General features: G+C 37.5%; 1 protein-coding gene and 1 long non-coding RNA gene across 7 annotated transcripts in view; both read right to left on the bottom strand.

Annotated features, from left to right (window-relative positions):
• The window catches only part of LOC127498962 (uncharacterized), a 425,088-nt gene that overhangs the window by 178,220 nt on the left and 222,854 nt on the right, over positions 1 to 24,014 (bottom strand). The window lies entirely within an intron of this gene.
• ccser2a (coiled-coil serine-rich protein 2a) overlaps positions 2,042 to 24,014 on the bottom strand; it is a 47,895-nt gene continuing 25,922 nt past the window's right edge. The window contains exons 1-9 of one of the 6 annotated variants that reach the window (XM_051868945.1): positions 22,396 to 23,733; positions 21,890 to 21,995; positions 19,676 to 19,844; positions 19,418 to 19,483; positions 18,700 to 18,798; positions 16,271 to 16,381; positions 12,954 to 13,035; positions 9,653 to 9,765; positions 2,042 to 5,987 (exon numbers count right to left, since the gene is read on the bottom strand). In XM_051868945.1, coding sequence (XP_051724905.1) covers positions 5,337 to 5,987; positions 9,653 to 9,765; positions 12,954 to 13,035; positions 16,271 to 16,381; positions 18,700 to 18,798; positions 19,418 to 19,483; positions 19,676 to 19,844; positions 21,890 to 21,990 — 1,392 coding nt within the window. In that variant the 5' untranslated portion in view covers positions 21,991 to 21,995; positions 22,396 to 23,733 and the 3' untranslated portion in view covers positions 2,042 to 5,336. Of the gene's footprint in view, positions 5,988 to 9,652; positions 9,766 to 9,985; positions 10,026 to 12,953; positions 13,036 to 16,270; positions 16,382 to 18,699; positions 18,799 to 19,417; positions 19,484 to 19,675; positions 19,845 to 21,889; positions 21,996 to 22,395; positions 23,734 to 24,014 lie in introns of those variants that run through there. The other 5 variants (XM_051868939.1, XM_051868941.1, XM_051868943.1 and 2 more) reach the window with 5 other exon arrangements.

The raw sequence follows: 24,014 nt of genomic DNA on the forward strand, positions 1-24,014 counted from the left end.
TTACCTAATTTGCCAATAAACCAGTTTTATTGATTGCAATAAAGACGAAGCTATTGGGACCGTTTAAAAACGCTGTGTCTGTAATTAGACACACACACACATTTTTTTTCCCCAGCACTTCAAATGTTATTTTTAATGTGATGACCACAAACATTATTTGTTAATCCTTCTGAGATTGTTCCCATTGTAAAACCGAACGTTTAAAAATGTAGGAAATTCAACATTTGATAGAAAACACTTATTTAAAAATAAAAAAGACAATAATTACCACTTTAACCAGCAGGTGGCGGCAAAGTAGCATTTATTTACGCATATATCAGCCATTTTCTCTAATCGTTTTTCACTTCGTTTTTGACTAATTATTAAACATTATAAAATAACTAGGTTTAAAAATACATTTTGTCAATGTGAAGTATGAAATACTCAAAAAATCTTAAGAAAAACAATAACTTTTCTTGTGAATGAATGACACAGAAAGCGAGCACCTCTCTTTCCCTTTGTAATCACAGAAGCTGTCAGTCAGTGCAGCGCAAGACCAATGATTTCAGCACACTTGTAAAAACACACATTTTATTCAATTAATCTAACTAAAGTGCACAATAAATATTTAATTTTTGAAGCTTTTTTTCACATAAAAGTGTGAAAACTGATGGTCGAATTGAATTTAGGCGAGGAGGAACAATGGGGTACGTCTTTATTTATTTATTTTTATGCATGTTTGAATAACTAAATTAATGCTATGCCTGACTATTTAAGTGACTATATTCTGATTATAAACTAAGTACTGATGCTCATCTCACCGGAAGTTTTCGAGCTGGCTTATATTATTGTGAAGTTCTAAAGAACGCTCCGTGCATATTGCCCATTGAGAATGAATGGGGGAAAGTCACGTGAGAGGAGGCAGTGCCTCCATCGCGCTATGATTGGTTCGTGCGATAAACCCGCCTTTTGTTTTTGTGCGCGTTCTTGTCGAATCGGCCTGAATGAAGACAACAATGGCGTTAATGGGAAGACTAATTAAAAAGTAAGTAAACAACTCACCCCCTTACCGCATTGTGTCACGTCAAAATCAAACTTGAAATGGCAGAAAACATGATGAATGCGGGGTTTTTAGTGAGCAATCAGCTTGGGGAAATTAAAGGTACATCTTCGTGTCTGTGACCAGTGTGTACTGCTGAAAATAAATTGACTATTAAAAAAAAAAAAAGACAAATAATACATATATATTGTTTAAATTGTTACTGCCTTTGGTTAGTCTATTATTTGGGAAAAATTTGTAAAAATGCGTAAAAACACAACTTGATGAAATTTATACTTGCTTTTAATAAAAAGAACATTACATAGTATAAAAATACAAATTAGAATTGTATTTGGTCTCTCTTTATATGTAATGTTTATTTCTATCTATATTTCTCAAAGTTGTAAATAAAAGGAAGATTATTTGAGTATGGTTTACAAGACAAAACTATTTCAGTCTTTCTACTTCAAAATTAAACTTCTAATTCAATGTTACTTTACTTAACGCTTTTATATTTATCGTATATTATCTATCTACATGTATTATGTCTTTCTGTCATATCTTATCTACCTGTAGCATCTATCTATAGCATATATTATATACTATCTACTGATCCATCCATCCATCTAAATATTAACTACAGATTGTTTTCAGTGTCTTGTATGCAATTGCACCATGGACCTGGAGGAATATCATTTCATTTCTATGCACACCTAATGTTTGAAAAAAAAGCACTGAAACTTTTCTTCAGAAAAGTGCTAAAGTTCAGTTCTTCTATGCCTTCATATTGTCAATGCTGTTTATACACCATGTTATTTGGGGTAGACTGAGAATAACAGACAATTCTTCCAGAATATGTGGATTTACCGTATAATGAACATGGTGGTATAAAACAGCCCTGAACATAATGCACTAGGATCTGCAGTGCAACACTGCGGAGTGTAAAATATTGCTAGGAACAGCTGCAGCAAGCTACGCGAATGAATGCCTCCGACACAGAGAAAATGCAACAGAGAGCGTGAATCTTATTCCTTCACTTTATTGAAGTCTCACACCTTCCACTGGACCAGGGCATACAGGGGTAGAACATCAAAACACAAACAGCCAAATAAAAAGAAGTTGCACACAATCAAATGACAGCAAATCAAACAGATCAGGTCAAAAAGACCACAGTCTCTCCATCGTGGAGGTTGAAACGGATCATTTAAAGTGCTTGAATTCATTCCTCTGTTAGTAAACATCTTTTCTGTCCAGACCAACAGGTTGGCAGCTGTTGTTTTCATGAAGCTATAATGGAGCAATGGTATAGCGTTCTGACAATGCCGCATACTCTTGGGTCACAATAGGTGAAAAACACGGTAAGACATGAACTATATATGGAAGGAAAAATGGAAGATTTTTTGAAAAGGAATTCATGGCATTGTTTATTGTTTCAGACATTTTCATGCTATTAAAGTATCATCCAGGTGAAAAGAGCCCAGAACACGGCATACACACATGGGCAGCAAGTCATAAATGCATTTTACACAACAGTAAGAGGTCTTTGTATGAGTGCATTTTTTAGAAATTTGGAAATCTAAAAACTAGTGTTTTAAATGTGTAGTTAACAGTTTGATCTCTTATTCTAAATCACTGCAGCACCTCAATGGTGATTTGTTAAAGGGAACAGCATCTTTGAGTTTGCAGATACTCATGAAGCGGGCTGAGAGTGTTTTACTGCATGAACAGACAGAGATGTAGAAAGCCTCATATTTAAATCTATCTATTATGTTTAAGAAATGCCAGGATGCAGGGTTTACAATAATTTTCAAATAAAACTTTATGCTGCTTTACTGCTTTATCTCAGTTTAAAGGCATAGTTCATCCAAAAATGAAAATGTTGTCACCCGTTGTCACTACAAACCTGCATGACTTTTTCTCCTCTGGAACAAAGATATTTTAAAGAAACTCTTTTTGTCCATTCTGTGAAAAATTGTTCAAGACACGTTGTTGAACTTTTGAGAAGACAGGATAATTTTTTTGTCGTTTTAATTTTCGACCCCATTGACTTCAATTGTATGAATATTTTATGTTCCACAGAAAAAAAGTAATTCATTCTTTTTAACAACATAAGGGTGAACAAATGACAAAATTGTCATTTTGACTGAACTGTCCCTTTAAATATGGATCGTAACAAATTTTTTTTTGCCTTGTTAACAGGCAAGATCCTCCTAGCTGTAAACAGGCACCTCACTGACACAAGCGATTCACCTCTGACCACAGCAGACTAAATCAAATTTCTCTTGTAACTTTGCATTAGCAAGACTAAAGTGGGACCTCTCCTCCTGTACATGTATACCGACACAACAAGAGACAGAAAGAGAGAAAGAAATACAAACAAAGTTTCTCCAGAGCATTACAAAACAAGCCCTCTATTGATTTTCTGCTTAGTATAACCACAGAGTTGGGTGAGAGAGAAACGCACACACACAAATATCCTTCTATTGATTTTCTTTAGTTGGTTTTAGACATGGCTGCCCATCACTGCTTAGGGTGTGTCTAGACTCTAGAAGTATGCAGCCCACGTGAAAGCATGTTGTAACACCCAAAGCCCCTCATATTCTAGGAAAATGGCAATAAAATCATTTTTTTGCAATGGATTAAACATCCACTGAAAAAGTTTAGTGTAAAGTATCTGTATATACTAGTATGGATACACTCTGATACATATATTGCACATAAACACACAGAGGTGTGCATATTTAAAATTAAGGTACGGATAAGTCCATGTGCTTTCATGCAATGGATCTTGATGTATATTTGTGTATTACAGTGTGTATTATGTATCCAGGCATGCCAAAAGCACAAAAACTCAAATTACTGAATCTTATCAAGCTTCTAAGACACACTTATGTATTCTTAAAAACAGAAAACCTTTCTTTAAGAGAAAAAAAAACATCCTGAATGTCCTACAAAACACCTACTGTGGTCAAAAGCAACTTACAGCACTAGAAAAAGTCTGATTTATCTCTGTCTTCACCATTTTACCTTAAATGGTACTTTGTTCTTTTTAACATTGCTTGCAAAGCCAAAAATAAGTTAGTGCAAAATCAAGATGAAAATCTTTTCCAAAAGTTAACAACTCACTCAAGTCTCTGCAATAGTATTTGTGTGCCAAAGATAAGGCAAAAAATGTTATTCCCGCAGCACTGGAGCTGACTGAACAGCTTAATAAAGGCATTTTAACTGTAAACATCTTTATAATGTATAAATAATTAAAAAGCATTATAACAATTTTGTGTGCAACTAATGGGGGTTGAAAAGGCAAGTTTATGCTTTAAGCATGCCATAATCCATAATCAAGAAAAAGAACCTTGTTAATACAGGAGGCATGAGCTTAATTAAAATGAAAAACTGCTGATCATGACTGAAGTCAAGGTGAAAATAAAGGAAGAACTGACAGCGGTATGAGCGCTCTCCTGCCAAAACACTGTGTCTGTATGTCAAAGCAACTCTTTAGCACTGAAAAACAAGACATAGGAACAAGAATGATGAAAAAAATTTAAATTTTGTAGCTTGGACTGGTTATCTTAACGTTTATGAGGTGAATACAGACAAGGATGTGAAATGAGGAAGGAAGTAATATACAAACAGATCAAATCACTGCAGACTGACAGGTTTTCCTGTGGAAACTGAAGATGAGACTTGGGTCATGTGACATACTGACTTCTCTCTGTCTTTACGGCAAGCTCTGGGAGGTTGCGTAGACAATAATATGTGTTTTCGCAGTTAAGCCTCGGGAGGCTGGTGATGTAAATGTCAGATTCACCCACTAAATGAGTGGGCGTCCAGAGGGCACGCCACATGGGAAAATATCCAGAGACTGAGGGCCTCGAAAAAGCTCCGCAGGCAGTCTATGGCACTGCACTCGTGTCGTCTTTGACGTTTGAGTAATGGTAAAAAAAAAAAGAGCTCTCTAGTGCATTCCATTGCTTGTTTTCTCAAATCATTCTCTTTCAGTCTGAATTTCTGTCACATCCTTTTCTCCAGATTAATGTTTATTTATGGATAATATAATTGTGAGTGGTAAATTGTGAGTTTCTCAGTGGCTTTGGAATGACGATCAATGACTTTTAGTCCGAACCAAATGAGCGGATTTGTGCGACAGAAGCGCTGATTGTGACACTACTTTTTTGTTGCATAGTTAGATGTGATAGCTTAGCTGCTTTATTTAGCTTAAAAGGTTGTCTAGCCACTAACACCACCATCTAGTGCAAGCCGCATGTGATCATGCGTTCAGGGAGGTAGCCTTATCAGTGTCTATGGCTGCAGCTGACGCTCAGTGGTTCTTTGGCTTTGCAAGTCTTGTGGAGATACTGAGCGGTACCGAAGCGTTGTGTTCTGGGTCAGCCTCTCTCCTGACCACTGCTGGCCAAGGCTGGGATAGCCGGCCGCGAGTCACGACGTGGTTCCCTGCACTATAGCATGGTAAACCTCTGGATGGAGGAGGAAGAAGCTGATGGGCCTTGCGGTTCACTGAGGGTCCTGGTTTTGGGTTTGACCCACTACTGCCCCCTATATGCAGAGCAGGGAGAGTTACTCGTTTGTGTAGACGTGGAGGCTGCAGGAAACGTGGGCTGAAGGACAGGGTGTGGGGTGTTTGCAGGAGTTTCTTTTGACGGCTTTCTGGGGTTGGTCTCGCAATCTGTTCCCCAGCCTCCTGTGAGTTACTCTCGTTGTCTTGTATGCGAAGATGGGTGCTAAGCAACCAACTCAGCTCCTCTGGGTCAGGAAGAGATTTTGACTCCACATGTGGGTCTCCAAAAGGAGGAAGAATTGGATCGGTGCAGGGGACTGGAGGACAAGACGTAGGAGTCTGTTCCCCTTCGGTGCAGGCATCATTGTGGCCCCCGGTGGGGACTGTTCTTGCTAGTTTTCCCTGCATGAGGGGCTCGTTGGGGATGTGACTGATGGGCTGAAGTATTTGAGGCTGCGGAAGACAAAATAGAACAGTATTTAACACAATAAACCAGAACAGAAAACGCATTGGGTTTGGGATTGAAAACAGGTGTGACTCTCAAATTGTCCCATTCATAAAACAGCTTATGAGAGCAGTTAGAGCAATTTGGTATGAAGGGATAACTAATATAACAGCTGTGAATAACCAAAGTGACTAAAGTAAATGTCAAAGATAGTGAATTCCATAACATCAGAAAGTGTTCACAAATTTGAGATGAGAAAACTCCAAATCTCAATTAACCGACAGCGGTATTACTGTTTTATTTTTAACTGACAGATACTGATGTTCAACTAGTTTCATTCACACAGCAAAGATAAGTCAAATTCACTCTTGGTTGTCAGTCTAAGAGTCTCCTTAGCTCTTGTTAAAGAGCGTAGGGAGACTGACTTTACATCATTCGCAGTGCTTCACAGGAGTGAGCAGTCGCTGAGAGTTCTTTTGGCATAGTTTACTTGTAGGGATTCTCTGATTAGTGTAGATTTCTTTGCAGAATAATGGGTAATGTAGCTTATCCACCAGGAATTCAAATGTTAAACAACTGTTTAAAAAAAAAAAAAAAGTTGAAATAATGCGGGCTGGCGGCTTCAACAAAAGCATTAATTCCCAAAAATATTCTCATATGGAGAAAGTGAATGGGATTTTTTTACTTGCGGAACCCGATTATTGCACTCTATCACAATTCAGTAAATTCCTCTTCCTGTAATTCAAATTTCAAATCAATTTCCTGTGGGGTGTGGCAGATTCTTCAATTCTGAAATTTGCACAAGCCTGGTGTGAACAAAATTGTATTTATCAATCTAACACAGCACTGACAACTGTATTCTGTTGCTCAGTGAACATCGCCAGGTTGTGATAAGATGCGAGTGGCTGTGCTGTCAGCTGTTCAGTTCTGAACCGAGTGCGACTGTAATAGGGTGGATTTGAATGGATGAGCATGTACGCAGGTGAGTTTCAGTAAACGCTACTGTGCACCATGACAAAGGCATAAGTCCTTGTTTCCTTCGCATTCACTGTCTTTGTCCCTCATGGGCTGTTTCTGCTGAAAAGCACAGCTCTACTGAAACCACAGCACCTTCTACTGGCGAACTGTGGTTTCATGCAGCCTGCCACATTTCTGTTCAGGTAGAGACCATTTGTAAGGTGTGTATTATCTCAAGATACTATCACAAAACAATTTTATCGCATGCTCAACCACACGGGGTTGAGAAAATGTCAGAATGAAGAGAGGTAAAGCATTACAATTTAAAACACCACAGGAGAGTGCAAAAAAAAAAAAAAAAAAAAAACAGCTGAAAAACAACAAAATGGTCATTCCTCACTTTAAGAATACAGAACAAGAGTGCAGTGCAGGAACAAGGGAGTAAAAGAGTGTGAGTGAGGGTTTGTGCATGTGTGCAGGACAGCTGAATTCAGTAGCGTGAGAGTACAGACAGTCACATCCTCTACGTGACGTCACAAAATCTCTGGGGTGGACAGACGTCTGCGGACACCTGCAGATAACATCCATAATACATTAATCTCTGTCTCTTAGTGAGAACAGACGAGTCTCAGAGACTGTAAACTTTTAAACCCTCAGACGTCATAAAGCCCTGTTCACACCAAAATTTTACAGACAAGAGAGCTTCACAGTCTTCACTCCTTTTGGTAATCGTCGCATCACATCCCTGCTCATTTGCATAATTATCCAGTTGTCGGACACTACCGAATTGCGCCCCGTCACCAGAAATCAGTAACTCTCATTGAAAATGGCATCCAGTAACTTTGGTCACTGCCAGTGTGAAAGGAGCTAAAGAATGAGAGCAGATGCAAAGAGCGAGAGAGAGAAAACCACATGACTTGACACGACTGATAACTCCATTACTCTTTCATGCTTTCAGAAAGGAATTAAATGATTAAAAACAGATATTATTGAGCTGTTTATAATAATAATTGATTTGTCTCAGTCAACAGTTACACATCCAATTAATTTTAATGTCTTGCTTTAATGTTGATACCCCCAGTTCCAGAGGATGACTCTCCCATAAAAAAAATAACAATATTACTTGGCAGATGAATTGTTTATAGTGTATAAAATATTTATTGAACAGTGGTGTATTGTTATCTTAACGTGATGTCAATGCAGTTTCTGCAATGTTATAAAAGTAATAAGCCCCCCAAGGCCACTTTTACAGTCATTTTACTGTGGTTAAGGTATGTTCTTAAGCAGATTGCAAAGATGAGTAACCTAAGGCCTCCTTAACTGTGGTAAAATTACTGTAATGTACAGCCTCTCAGCCTTTTTGCTTTTATTAAACCGCAGCAACAGCATTATGATAAATGACACCAATGTTCAATAAACAATTTGCACACAATAAACAATTCTTCTGCCAAGTGATATAGCTCATTATACTGACTCTAGGCAGTTTTGGGGTTGCCAAGCAACATAGAAACTTTAATACAGAATTGAACACATTTGTGTTTTTATCGGCTTTAAACAAGGCTCATCTAATTACAATTTAGAGTTGAAAATATCTGTTTTCCAATACAATATTAACATCATGAAAACAAAGGGATCCAAACATGCAACACTAAACAAACAACAGCAACAAGACAGTAAAATGAAAAACAAAGACGTCAAACAGATTCTATGCTGCTCTGCCACTGTGGATGGATTCAAAATCTTTGTGAAACCTAAACCTTTTAAAGGGGTTTTATAACACCGCTACAGATGAGGATGTGTCAAAATTGTAGGATGCTATCATAATGCTATCATAAATCCTAATAAATTATTAAACAGTAAATGTATTTAATATATTTAAATTGTTAAATGGAATGAAAAATAGAAATGTACTGAGGCAAATAAAATGTTTTTAAAAGTAAAATGCTTTTTTGTGTGTGTGGTGCATTAACTCGTTGCCCTACAGACCTAGAAAAAAAAAATCCTTATTGTTAGTCCCTAAATAAAGTCAAAACTGTAAAAATGGTCTTTAGAATGCTTTTAGGACTATGATAAATGAGTAATGCTTTGCACTGTATGCCACTGTTTTCTAGAAAAAGAATGTGAATTCATAGATTTCATTATAGAATTCATTATGGTTGCATAATTTCCAGCTATTATTGCAATAATAGCTTTTTCTTGTAAAGAAAAGTTTACTAATTTAAATGACACAAGGGAAAATATTTTTATTAAAAAGGATTTTAAAGAAAAATGTATAATCTTAAAAAAAATAAAAAATCTGAACTTTTAGCCTAGAAGAAAAAAAATCCTTATTAAAAGCACGTAGATTTCAAAGAAGAGCAGGGAGAATCAAATGCCTCTGAAACGTTTCACAAGATAACCTTCGTAACACGATTGCTAGATATTACAACAGCAAAAGCTGTAATAAAGTCTGGCTCTAATTCAGTCATTCATCTTACTATAAGATTTGGCTGATGAAATGTGGCCATTTTGATAATAGAGAAGGTTTTTAATATCCTGGGTTTGTAGAAGTGGAGGTTATAAATGTGAATCCCGAAGGAGTTATCGGATCATTTTATTTTAATTGTCCTCTAAAACTATTCAGCGCTCCCTGTGCAGTCACAAGGCCAAATGCACCATGGGCAAATTCGCTGCTTGTGTGTGTGTGTGTGTTTGAGATGTTTAAACCCGGCTCCACCTGTGCAGACTGATGTCTGTTTGGATAAAGTCTCTGGGAGCAGGCTGAGAGAAGCGGAGGGTCTCCCAGAACACACCAGTAAACACTGTAGCTCCATCGGTGCAAAGACAGATCTAACACAACCACAGCAATCACAGCCCACCGAGGAATAGATGAGCAGAAACATTAGGACAAAAAAAAAGAGTCAGAATAAAAAGTCTCATGCCAAGTCTCATGTACTGTATGTGTGAAAAAATTGGATCCATGCTTTAAATGAAACTCAACAAGCATGCATTGGTTGTTCATGTCACGTAACCGTGCAAAGGGTGAAGCTTTTAGTAGAGGTTACTGTACCACGCTGTGTCGCGGAAGTAATGTACAAGATGCTCCACCCCTTTCCCAGGGTATTATGGGGTAGGCAGAGAGGGAGAAATAACACAGAGCACAAATTCATCCAATCAGGAAACAGGAAGAGGGAAGAGAAAGGGAAACGTCAGGAGGAGGACATGGAGAGAAGAAGATAGAACAGATATAGCAGTGGAGTAAAACCAAAAGAGAAGAAATGAAGAGGGTCATGTTTGTTGAGGAAAAGACTGGACACAATCTGACATCTGCTCTATAACTACAGCCATGTTTACAATGTAAAACACATTCTCTCAAATGATCACAGCTCTACAGAAAATTAAATGACCTCAAAATTAAGTGTCCTCAGTTATTTTTAAGAATATACGCCTGATTCCTCCACTGATATGGGCATACAATAAAAGGTGTGTCTCTCATTAGCCCTTGTGTATAAAGCCCTGTGTTTCCCTCTGTTCCCCCTCAGTTGTTGTTATTTGAATGTTTTATTAACAAAGTTTGTGAGGAACACAATTAAATTGCTTAACCAATCAGCAAGAGATAAGGCCTATATACACTATATTGCCAAAAGTTTTGGGACGCCTGCCGTTACGTGCACATGGACTTCAATGACATCCCATTCTTAACCTGTAGGGTTTAATATGGATTGGACCCACCCTTTGCAGCTGTAACAGCCTCAACTCTTCTGGGAAGGCTTTCCACAAGGTTTAGGAGTGTGTTCATGGGAATTTTTGACCATTCTTCTAGAAGCACATTTGTGAGGTCAGGCAGTGATGTTAGCGAGAAGGCCTGGCTTGCAGTCTCCGCTCTAATTCATCCCAAAGGTGTTCTATCGGGTTGAGTTCAGGACTCTGTGCAGGCCAGTCAAGTTCCTCCACACCAAACTCGCTCATCCATGTCTTTATGGATCTTGCTTTGTGCACTGCTGCGCAGTCATGTTGGAACAGGAAGGGGCCATCCACAAACTGTTCCCACAATGTTGGGAGCATGAAATTGTCCAAAATGTCTTGGTATGCTGAAGCATTAAGAGTTCCTTTCACTGGAACTAAGGGGCCAAGCCCAACCCCTGAAAAACAATCCCACACCATAATCCCCCCTCCACCAAACTTACACTTGGCACAATGCAGTCAGGCAAGAACCGTTCTCCTGGCAACCGCCAAACCCAGACTCGTCCATTGGACTCCCAGACAGAGATGTGTGATTCGTCACTCCAGAGAACACGTCTCCACTGCTCTAGAGTCCAGTGGTGGCGTGCTTTACACCACTTCATCCGACGCTTTGCATTGCACTTGGTGATGTAAGGCTTGGATGCAGCTGCTCGGCCATGGAAACCCATTCCATGAAGCTCTCTACGCACTGTTCTTGAGCTAATCTGAAGGCCACACGAAGTTTGGAGGTCTGTAGCTACTGACTCTGCAGAAAGTTGCCGACTTCTGCGCACTGTGCGCCTCAGCATGCGCTGACCCCGCTCTGTGATTTTACGTGGCCTGTTGCTGTTGTTCCCAACTGCTTCCACTTTGTTATGATACCACTAACAGTTGACCGTGGAATATTTAGTAGTGAGGAAATTTCACGAATGGACTTATTGCACAGGTGGCAACCTGACCTTTTTATTTATTAGAACCTCTTGTATTTAGAGCCACTGATTTCTGCCTGCCCTCCTATCTGCCTGATGTTACAACTGCAAATTGAATATTACTGAAATTCACAACTGTATTTTTATATGCACAACTGTTCAAAAGTTTGGGTTAAGAGGCCCACCAAGGTTGCATTTATTTGATCAAAAATACAGTAAAAACAGTAATATTGTGAAATATTATTACAATTTAAAACTTATATTTTCTAATATATAATGTACCATTTTAAAATGTAATTTATTCCTGTGATGCAATTTTCAAGCATCATTACTCCAGTCTTCAGTGTCACATGATCCTTCAGAAATCATTCTAATATGCTGATTTGCTGCTCAAGAAACATTTCCAATTACTATCAATGTTAAAGCAGTTGTGCTGCTTAATATTTTTTAGAAACCATGACACATTTTTTAATATTTTCTAGAAATATTTTCTAACAAATGTCTTTACGGGCACTTTTGATCAATTTAATGCATCCTTGCTCAATACAAGTATTCATTTCTTTTTAAAAACTTTTGAACAGGAGTATATATCTTATATTTATTTATTTTGACATTGTCAGAAATTAATATAATTTCTCACAACATCAGATTTATTATTTTATCTTATTTTAAAATTGAATCTCACAATTACCCATTTTATTGTTTACTCCAAGACCAAAACAGGCTTCCATGCCCATCCCAGGTTAATGCAGAGATGACAACTATAAAGAATGCCATTTGTAGGTTGACTTTCCCTAAAAAGGTTGATTTCCCTGTGGCTTTTGCAGCTCTGTTTGTTTGGTCTGACATGTCATCTTCTAGCTCAGTCATTGGGATGAGATTGTGGCAGGGCTACATGTTTGTTCATTAATAATTATATTCAGAACAATATTCAGAAAATATAATTTTGCCAAAGCAAATCCAACAATTAATGAATTTAACTGCAAAATTTGTGCACAAAAATGCTTGAAGGCATGGCCATCTACACAAAACACACAGTGTAACAGCCATTGTGGTCAAAACAGCGTAGTGACCCACCTAGACCTGACAGAGACACTTCAAAACTGCCCAGCGGGGAACTGCTGACTTTGTCTAACCTCTTAAACTGCTTTCACTTTCATCTCTCTCACATCTCCACCTCCTCTCTCATTTCAAACTGATATCCTACTTACACATCCCTGACTCACTCCCTGATGTAACTATATTGTGTATATATCATAATCCAACAGGGAGACAGCATATGAAAGAAGGAAAGGAAAAAGCAGAGAAAAAGAGTCAGGGGGTGGAAAGAAAGCTGAAAATACTGGCAAAAGGAACTGGGTCAGGGGTCAGGGGTTAATGACTCACTTTGTCGGCGTTGAGGCATGCTGGCACGAGGTGCAGCCTGGTACTGGCACTGCCAGGGAGAGAGGAGAGGAGTGGGTACAGCCTGCAACACACACAGAAAAACTGTGACGCACACACGACACCCGCACAGCTGCGGAGAGAGACAAACCCCAGTGAATCAGGACAAACACACAGTTTAGAAAGGAAAACTGGTGCACATTTCCTCTGAGAAGACAAACTACCATCAATATCTGAACATCAGACTAAAATACCAGCGAGGAACAAGCCTTGAATGCAAGAGCCACAACATAATACATGCATGAAATATTCCTAGCAAACGCATATGGATCTCACAGGTCATATTTTATATTTCTGCACTGGGGAAATTTCTGAGATACGGAAATCAGATCTGTTTTTAAACAGATATGTACCTTTACCTCTAATATTTTGTCACGCTCAACCGTAATGTTCGTAAACATACAAACCTTATCTTGAAAATTGATTGCATACCATTTAAAGGCACCTTAGGGAATTTGAGATATAAAGGCAAACAAAACAAATCATTGCTGTATAACACAAACCTGATGCCCAGAAAGTAAACATGGTCTTACTGCCCTGTGATATTACATATATAGAAAATCTAAGACCTAAGTCTCTAGGTATTTTATTATGGACAGAAACCAGACTTGTTTATTTACTTTTATTACTCAGTGAGTACATTTACATGCAGTTATAATCGTGCTACAGCTATATCTCTCTTTTTTCTGCCCCGTCGAGCTACGAAAATGCATAATATATGTATGATATGAAGAATCATTTGAAGCAAGTGCACAAATACTAAGACCAATTGCAGTCCAATTAATATGTACACTACCGTTCAAAGGTTTGGGGTTAGTAAATCAGCTTTGCCATCACGGGAATAAACTGCATTTTAAAATATAATGAAACAGAAAATTAAAAAACAGAAAGTTATTTTAATATTTCAGAATGTTACTGTTTTTATTATATTTTTGATCAAGTAATTGCAGCCATTGAGAGTACAAGAAACTTCTTTCAAAAATATTAACAAATCTTACCGACACTAAACTTTTAAGCTGTAGTGTACTGTACATGGCATGCTAGCCAAAATCAAGCTATATTCGCATTAGGTCTGTTAGTCTGACTTCGCAAAAACCTGATGAATTAAAGTTTTAGTCTGACTGAAATTGAACCATAGGGGTTTGAAGATTTTAGCAGCAAGTTAAATGGGATGTTTATTTACTTATGTCTGTATGTTATGAAATTATTTGTACTTTTGGACTGACAGAACCATTCATAGAAAATGGCATTATTTGAATTTACAATTTATTCCAGTATGATTGATTTCAGATTCACCCTGCTTTGCCGTTCCTGGTACAGGAACCAGTCCCATCAACCAGTCATTGCCTGCTAATTTTAGGTTTCTGTTTAGCATTAGGGTAAGAGTTAGGTCTATGATTGGATAAGAGGAATGTTGTTCCAAGAAGGAAAGTCCATCCAAGAACATGTCACTTGTGTTAAAGAATTAGTTCACTTTCATCCAAGGTGTATATGACTTTCTTCGATTGTGTTAATCAAAAAAAAAAAAAAAAAAGGAGATATTTTAATAAATATCCTGACGCATACGAACTTTATAATGGCAGTGAACGGGACCAACGAGTATGAGTTTATTCGCAAGTTGAATACGGAAGGCGGTCTGGTGGAAGCTAGATATTTTACTTCATAACTTGTTAAATATGGATTTTTTTTTTTTTTTTACACAAATGTATCGCTTTGCTTCAGCAGGCCTTTATTAACCCCCTGGAGCCATGTGGAGTACACGTTTAAGATGGATGGATGTGGATGGAAGCACTCGCACTCATACTCATACTCATACTCATACTCATACTCATACTCATACTCATACTCATACTCATACTCATTGGTATCGCTCATTGCCATTATAAAGTTCGGATGCATCAGGATATTTATTAAAATTTCTCCGATTGTGTTCATCAGAAAGAAGAAAGTCATATAAACCTAGGATGGCTTGAGGGTGAGTAAAGCTTGGGGTAATTTTCATTTGAAAGTGAACTAATCCTTTAAGCAGAACAAATATTTAAGTGATATGATTAACATGCTGTGGATTTCTTTATATTGTTTGCAGCTTTGTGCCATTATTAATAACTGATCACTGATAACTTATTTTTATGATGAAGTCATGCAAAGTTTAACTTTTAACATCCAGTTATAAGCCTTACAGGGATGGGTAGCCTAAAAATGAAAATTGTCATCATTTATTCACCCTTATCTCATTCCAAACCAGTATAACAATCATTCAAAAGAAGTTTATCAGAATGTCTAAGCTGAAGGTCCACATAATGAAAATAAATAGTGACTCATGCACTACATACCAGGTCTTCTAAAGCAACATGACAGCTCAGTGTGAGGAACAGACTGAAATTTCAACTGCTAATGACGGATAATCTTGCTTGACAGCAGTGGTCACTATTCACATTCATTATATGGAAAAGAGCAGCAGGACATTCTGCTAAATATCTTTTATTTTCCACAGGAAAAAAAAAAAGGAATTCATAAAGGTAAGGAAAACAAAGTATCCCTTTATTTTTCAAACACTAACATATATGCAAACTGAACACCGGTCCAATTGTTCTCGATCCCAAATAACTATGTTTCTCTCTCTTCCTAATTTCTACTTTCAAATTCTCATCCATCTCTTGTTACCTCCCTCATCTCTCTCTCTCCTCCCTCTAATCTCTCCTGACTCCAGTCTTTCGCAGTGTTCCGTTAGCTTTACTGATTGTGTGCCGGTCTTCAATAACAAAACGTCCCCTGGTGAATGTCCCAGGCTGGGCTGTGAAAGCTAAACCACCGGAGTGGGTGCTGCCCGGCTTCACTTAAATAGGAGATGACAATCATTCTGCACTCTGTAGTAGATGGCCGTTTTCCCCTAGCAGCCGCAAATTGGCCAAATCGGCACCTCAGCAAACGAGCCTCAGCTCAGGGCATCCCGTGAGACTGTCGGGCTACTTCACCACGAAAAACGAACGCGAGGGAGGAAAGGATGGAGGAGAGGAAAAGAACAGAACGAATGTGTTGTCTGATTTTTTACCCTGACAACACATTTGCTTCCCTTTTGTAAACAACTAGCCACCTATAAAGCCTAGAGAGTTTTAAGGGGAAACAGGAAATAAAAACAAGGCAGATGGCTCACCAAGGACACACACAGATACACCAGTCACACCACACTGATATTTTGGAGAGTTTGGGGTGTCTCAGATGCGATCATGTTGCTAGCCAGAGAGTGAGAAATGACTCACAGCGGGGTGATGATGGGGCGGTCGCCACACCGTCTGAGTGGATTTATCGTGATGCGTTCTTCTGTCACCTTTGGCCCCTGACTTCAGCTGATGACACTGACATCTCACCGGCTGAAAGAGAGAGAATTAGAGCAATAATAACAAAATTTGTACACTTTCTAAAGAAAATATGAGTGATTTTAGTGTACAGGCCATTTAAAACTTGCTCCCACAATGCTAAAGTGGTGATGCCTAGTTTCCAGGGCATTGCTAGTTGAGAGAAATTGATCATTACTGTTTGTTAAATGGCCAACAACTATACCAAATTATGTTAGCTCATATTTTAATGGCTCGTTTACAGCAGATCTTGTTCTTGCTTTTTTGCATGTGGTTGTTTGCTGCGCACCAACATTGTGTTGCAACAGTACTGTGTTTCAACTGTATAGCACCTCTTGTGCTGTCATTCACCTTGTAGTATGCGCAAGTGACGATTCTCTTTCAACCAATCAATGTTCTGCAGTGAGTCTAGCTCCACCCTTTAGGTGCTGGTGTCATGAGAAATCGAGTCCCCCTCCAGGAATAAGATCTCCTTTAGGACCCAGTCAGTAATGACTGATCAAAAGTTGTTATCGTGATGTTTTGACTAATTGTATCCTATTTGTATGATGTTTATTACATTGTGCACAATCAACATGCTTGAAATATGAAATGAATGTCTATGTATTGCGCAAAATAAAACAAACTGGAAACACAACCATGCCAAAAATGTATTTTTTTTAGGATAAGGATTGTTGGAACATACTATGTTCTGCAAAAGTAATTTATAGGTAATTTTACACAATAGCAGCAATGTGGTATAGTATATAATAATACTATAATACATTTTTAATAAATTAATTGTCATCCTAAGTACACACAAACATCATTAAATTGAAACATGTAATTGGGAACTATATTGGAAGCAAAAAACATACCTAATATAATATAAGCTAAGCTAGCAGGCTAATAGGGTAGATGTATGCTATGCTAGTACATAAGCTAACTAAAAATAAAAACAGTAAGAACCAGAAATGCTTGATTTCACTGTTAACCTATAGCTTCAGTTATATACTAGTATATGAACCATGTAATTTAAAAGACATTAATGGTCATTATAACACATTTTAAACAATATAAATCATACGTGATTTTGCAGGAAATGTAATCAGGCGCTAAAAATACTAACCTTTAAAAGTCAGTTGAACAAATGGGATTACTCGGGATTCCTGGGGGGACTCGATTTCTCACCACACCGGACTACTGTGCTAGGTACCCCAATGGAAGGGTCCCAAAAAAGTGGTTCGGTTCAGTCTGGTACCATTCACAACTTCTGACAATCGAAACGGAAATATTTGCATACCATACTGTACTGTACCGTACCGCTCAGTGGAAACAAGCTATTAGTGTTCCGATAACCAATATTATGAACTGATGATTATGGTTTTATTTTTAAAAATGATTACTTTTTTTGTCATATTTATGCAATCTAAATTTTCTTAGAACCGATAACCATTTTAAAAAAACATTTAAAAAGAAAACTTCCAAAGCTAGAATGTTGTATTTTCTAGGGCATTGCTAGGAGATCAAAAATATTTGACCAATAAATATTCCAAATTGTTAATAATAATAATAAAAAAAGTTATTTATTTTAATACATTATACATACAAAATTATTATCTTTGTTACATTTATGCCAAGTAGTTTTGTAATCAAATTTTTTGTAGAACTGATTTTCTAGAACCATTTTAAAAACATTTAAAACTCTGAAAAAAAGAGTCCACCCTGTATGATATTTTGATTATAAAGATTGATTGACTGTTTTTTTTTGTTCACTATGTGAAAAATCAGGTTGCTAGTAACAACACCTCTCCTCAACAACCCTCACAATTCAAGGTATCATTCATGCCAGTAGCATAAGAAGTGAGGAAGAGTTTGCTGAATTCCCTAACCAATGTATAAGTGATACTGAAGCTTGCCTTAAGCACCACTAATAACATACTCTTGTTCTAATGTAAAGAAATCTCATTTGCTTTCTTTGCTTTGCAATCAGTGTAATGCAAAAGAGGTGAGTGAGTTTATTAGTGCTAATGATATAATTGCTCAGCAAAGGTGACAGTAATTGGGATTAAAGGTTAAAGTGCATGTGTTGATGCGGCATTATCTGTGTGTTTTTTGTTTTGTTTTTTTGCTTGGAGTGGTGAAGTTAATGAACAGTATGAGATGTGGGTTTGTTCTGAGAACATCCTGTCCTGATTTCATCTCATTCACGCAGACTGCATGGCTTTAGTACAGTATCTTCCAGCAGACGCTGCAGGCTCTGATTGGCCACTCATGTATTATGTATATTCAATCAATATAAAATGTTCAAAATGAGCGTGAGCGTGAAGGTGTCAGGAATGTTGATGGCTCACAGATTCTTGATGCTGTTGATGAGTGAGCCGTGTGATGATTTTATCTTTATTTTTCAGCTCTTCCCTGAGATGCGCCACCTCCTTCATCAGTTCCTCCATCTGACACACCAGATACAACACAAATATTAAATGCATACACAAATAAAATGAAACTATATTGTCTACACATAAATAATACATGTGTGGAATGGAAAAAGGAGGCACAGAGCTGTTGACGTCAATTTGTAGACCAAAACAGAAGATTAATTCACCACATGTTCCCTCAGGAATTACTAATGGCTTTTTAGAATAGCAGTTTGCAGTTTATGAGTATAATAAGTTCTGTTGTAAACATTATTTGAAATATATTAATGTTTCATTCTACTACATAAATAATAGCTTAAATGTGATTTTTGAAACTGTTGTGTGCTTTAAAAACACAAGCTGCTATATGAGGATTCTCATGTACCTTGAAATTTTAGTCTTTATGTAACAACTTGCTTAACAACAGCTTCAAACAACATATTTTAAGACATGAATGTATTTTTTATGCAGTAGAACAAACCGCAAAAGTCTCTTCCAGAATAAGCATTTAGCATTTGAAAAACACTTTTCTAAAAACACATTAGAAATTCCTGAGGGAGCCCCATGACTTGAAAATGCTAATTTTCTTTTTCAGGTTTTAGGATTGCAAGTTGAACAGCTCTGTTCAGGTGGGTGTTTATGGGATGTAACGGACCTGCTTGGCTCTGCTGTCATCTTCGCTGGAATCCAAACCCTCTGGAGTAATCTCACCATCATCCATCTACATAAAATGACAATTTATTCAGAGGACGTATCTCTCATGTTTATAACTCATCCCTTTTTTTTACTCTCTATTTGTTTTACACCTACACACATACTAAAAGCTACTCAGAGGCTAGCAGTTTGCATATGTAAGTGCAAATTTGACTCATCCAGCTGTGTGTGTGTGTGTGTGCGTGTGTGTGTGGGGTACCTGCAGCAGACTCTTGAGTTTGAGCAGCTGTGATTTGACAGACGAGCAGTCTTCCGCCACGTGTTTGAGAGTGAGGTCATCTAGCACCACCGTGTGACTGTCATGCTGAACTGTGGGATGGAGAGGCCGATGGCCTGTACGACAGGCATCGTAATGAAACCCGGCTAGCCTAAAAGAAAGAGAGAGATTTCAGATTTAATATAATTTATAGAAAGAAACACAACATCAGTATTAAAGCGGTTATATAATAAAAAAAATAAAAAATAGAAATCACATTTCTCTTGATCTTTGAAATCGAAAGTGATGAAAACTGACGGCAACTTTAAGTAAACATTTTTCCCCAGTCCAAAAAGACTGCAAAAAACAGCTTCTACCAAACATTATGATATTAACCAATGTACACTGACTACTTGACCACCTATATTCAGGGGCTCCTTTAGATAACCAGAGGCTCCTGGGCTACAGGATTACAGTAGGACCCCTATACCGAATAAAAATGTTACTAGGCCATTAATCAATATTCAGACATTTCGATTTGTGCTCATGTATAAATTCAACTGGCATAACATTAGAAACTTTTCGTCCTTGTTTTTCTAACTGAAAAGTCCTTGATAACATCATTTAAATTTAATTTTTAGTGGACATCACTCTCGATAGACATTTATTTGTTTATTTATTTATTTAACCAAGGAAAGTTTCAAGAATGATTTGAGAATATGAGTGGAGATATCCTGTTCACACCACCGCTCACAGTAACGTATCGAATACTGTCTGTATGAAAGTGCAACGGGCTCTATCAACTGTAACCATAGTGACAGTGACAAAAAATAATGTCAAAGATGATGACATATATAAAACTTTAAAGTCTTATCACATTAGAAATGACAAAAGTCGAGGTGTAAGTTCATCCGGTTTTTTTTTGTTTTTTTTAATCCCCCATAGAAAGCAACATAATTACCACATTCCAGGTCCAGAATAGTAGTAAAGACATCGTTAAAATAGTCCATGTGACTACAGTGGTTCAACCTTAATTTTATAAACCTACATTTTGTGCGCAAAAACAAAACAAAAATAACTTTATTCAACAATTTTGTCAGTTTCCTACTCTGTTTACGTTGTATAGACAGTGCAGGGTTCCGTATTCTACATCAGAACGCCGACTCAGTATTACATATACAGTACTTACAGTATCTCTCGGATTTCAACAAAAATATCTTAATTTGTGTTCCGAAGATGAACGAAGGTCTTACGGATGTGGAAGGACATGACAAAAATTTCATTTCAGGGTCAACTAACACCTAATCACTAATACCTGAGTGAGAACAGAGCATTTGAGTCACACACAGTGACTGTTATTTCTAATCTGAAGAAGATTATATTATTACAGTTTGTATATATCTGGCAATTAAATTACCCTTAATTAAAGCATTAAGAATGAGTGGCTGAAGTTTATTTATAACGTCTCTCTTAACAACAGTCTGACCTTAACAGTTTGTGAGGCTCATTTCAGTGTGGTTGTTTAGTTAACTTGTCACAATCAATCTACACTATCATTCAAATTTAGGTTGTTAAGACAATTAACCATTTTATTAGGCAAGAATGCATTAAATTGACCAAAAGTGACAGTAAAAGACATAAATGTTATTTTTAAAGATATGAATTAAGTAATGTAAAAAAATGCTGTTCTTTTAAACTTCTGAAAGATCACGTGACACTGAAGAAGAAAATAACCAGCACAGTATACACAGATGTAAAGGCATGGCAGCAAAAATACTAAAAATAATAAAAAGATAATTTCATTCTAAGGCTCAGAGAGAAAGTGAAAAATGATCATGAAAAAACAAAATAAATTACATTAACTGAATAATGCTTTTGCTGGGAAAAAAAAAGAAAAAAAACCTTTATTATGGACCTCAAGGCAGAAAAAAAAAAAAAATATTAAAAGAGATTTAATATAACCCCCATATTATAAAATTCCTGGATGCAGAATAAATTATTCCAGTTACGCTAAAATATATTTTCTAACAAAATTATATAATAATAGATAATAATACCTTTATAAAGCATATATTTGTATAACAGCCACTGAGGTGAAACACCTGCTCTTCATTCTGCTATGTAACACCCACTATTCATAATCCAATCAACACCTGCCCTACATTTTGTAGTTGAATATTACGTTTAATTAGGAAATGTGTGTTCTGAGGCATTCACCTATTGTCATTATGAGCATGATCCATTCCACTCCATCTTTGCTGTCTCCTCCTCCATTGAGCCGGCCGGCCCCCCCTGTCAGAGCGCTCGAAGTGGGCCATCCCATCTGCATGCACAGAGGGGTCAATAGCAGTCAATGACAAATAAACAAACATTGAACAAACCCAACTCACTTTTAAACACACTATTACACATTAAGTACTTGGTAACACTCATAGACACGCTCAGAAACAAACAGACACTTCTTGGAAAGAGAAGGTCGCCTTTCTTTGGGAGGTTGAGCGGGGTCCTTCCAAATTCAGAGGTCTTAGAGTTTCGATACACAGCACTCACACCGCCTGAGGCGAGATATCAGGGCAAACTCACACTTAAAACACTGAGGTATATGAAATCTCTCTGTCTTACAAACACACACAAGCACTCCCTCAATCTTTCTATACACATCTCACACAGCACAGAGTAAGACAGCAAGCAGGGCAGACAGAAAACTAAGCTCCAAAACAGACCTGCTACATTCCTCTTGTCCTTGCTGTCCGGTTCACTGCCAAAGCCTCAAAAAAGTCCAAAACTCACTCACACGAATACAAATAACCTTAGAACCAAGAGCACAGAGAGTCTGTTTTGACTGACATGTCCAAAAGAAAAAAAAGGTTGAAATAGAGTTGGACAAAAATCCCCAAGGTTAAAAATTCCAAAGTTGTGCAGTGTATAACTCAGAATATGTAGAAAACTTTTGTCAAACTTCCTAAGACTTTCTCGCTGGCCACCCGAGCATCTGCAAATCCAATAACTTTTCCGCCCTGTTGGAACAAGGTTGTGTGTATGAGTTTGTGAGTTCCCCTGGGAGCTTTGACCAGAACCAGACGCACACAGAGACACACAACTGTAATTCCCGGAGCCACGGGGCCTTCTGAAGAGAAGAGGAACTGGTGGTGGTGTTTTCAGCCGGGTCGACACAGCACTCGGCCAGAGGGATCTGGTCAAGGGAACCAGCGTCAAAACAGCAGGCCTTCCTGCCTGCCAAGCGGACAGATCGACCATGGAAGGAATGAAGGAGGGAAGGAGACAGACAGACGGGGAGGGGAGAGAAAGGGGGAGGGGGCCTGAAGTCATCTATTCCCTCCTCTGGATCTGTAACCCCACTCACATGACTGCAGGGCATGATGCCCGAGGCTATAAATACAACACACACACATACCACACACATTCACAGCGGTGTAAAACTGACTGATTCCTGCTGATGGCGGAGGTCAAAATACTGAATGTAAACATGACAAAACACACACACACACAAAAACAAGTAAAAACACAGAGATGCTCAAAAGAAATATATTTTAAACATGAGACAAACAGCTGACAAAATGGTGCTGTACAGGAAGGGCTTGTGCATGTCATTCCTGTACACAGAGGCTGCAATTATACAAGTAAATTGTCATTTGTAAAGTGTATGGATGAAGTCTTTTGTTTGCCAGCTCTTCTAGTGTGGAATTTGTCTACGTATACAAGACTGGAATCTGCAGAACCCGTAAACACCCTGTGACTTCACTAACACACTCAAATCACACTCCGAGACTGAAGGAAACAGGAAGTGAGCTCAACAAAAGGACGTTCTCTTCCAAAACTAAGTTTATCTGTGAGTTACTCGGATGATTGAGATAACATTCATTCAGTATTTTTGGCAGGGGTTGTCTTCAATAATAGCTAACTAATTCATGATAGGCTATGTAATATACAACTATTTAAAGTTATATACACTACAGTTCTAACATTTGAGGTTGGTTTTTAATGTTTTTGGTGATTCTATTATCTTCACCAATGGATTTGATTAAAAAAAATAAACAGCTAAACAGTAATATTATTACAATTTAAAATAGCTATTTTCTGTTTCAAAATATTTGAAAAAGTAATGTATTTTTGTGATGGCAAAGCTGAATTTTCAGCAGTCATTATTTCAGTCTTTAGTGTCACATGATATTACAGAAATCATTCTAATATGCTGATTTGGTGCTCAAGAAACATTTATTATTATCAATGCTGAAAACAGTTGTGCTCTTTTATATATTTTTTAATATTAAATTATTTCTTAATCTTTTGTAACATTATTAATGTCTTTAGTGTCACTTGT

This window comes from Ctenopharyngodon idella, chromosome 17 (genome assembly GCF_019924925.1).
Source record: "Ctenopharyngodon idella isolate HZGC_01 chromosome 17, HZGC01, whole genome shotgun sequence".
Taxonomy (NCBI): Eukaryota; Metazoa; Chordata; class Actinopteri; order Cypriniformes; family Xenocyprididae; genus Ctenopharyngodon; species Ctenopharyngodon idella.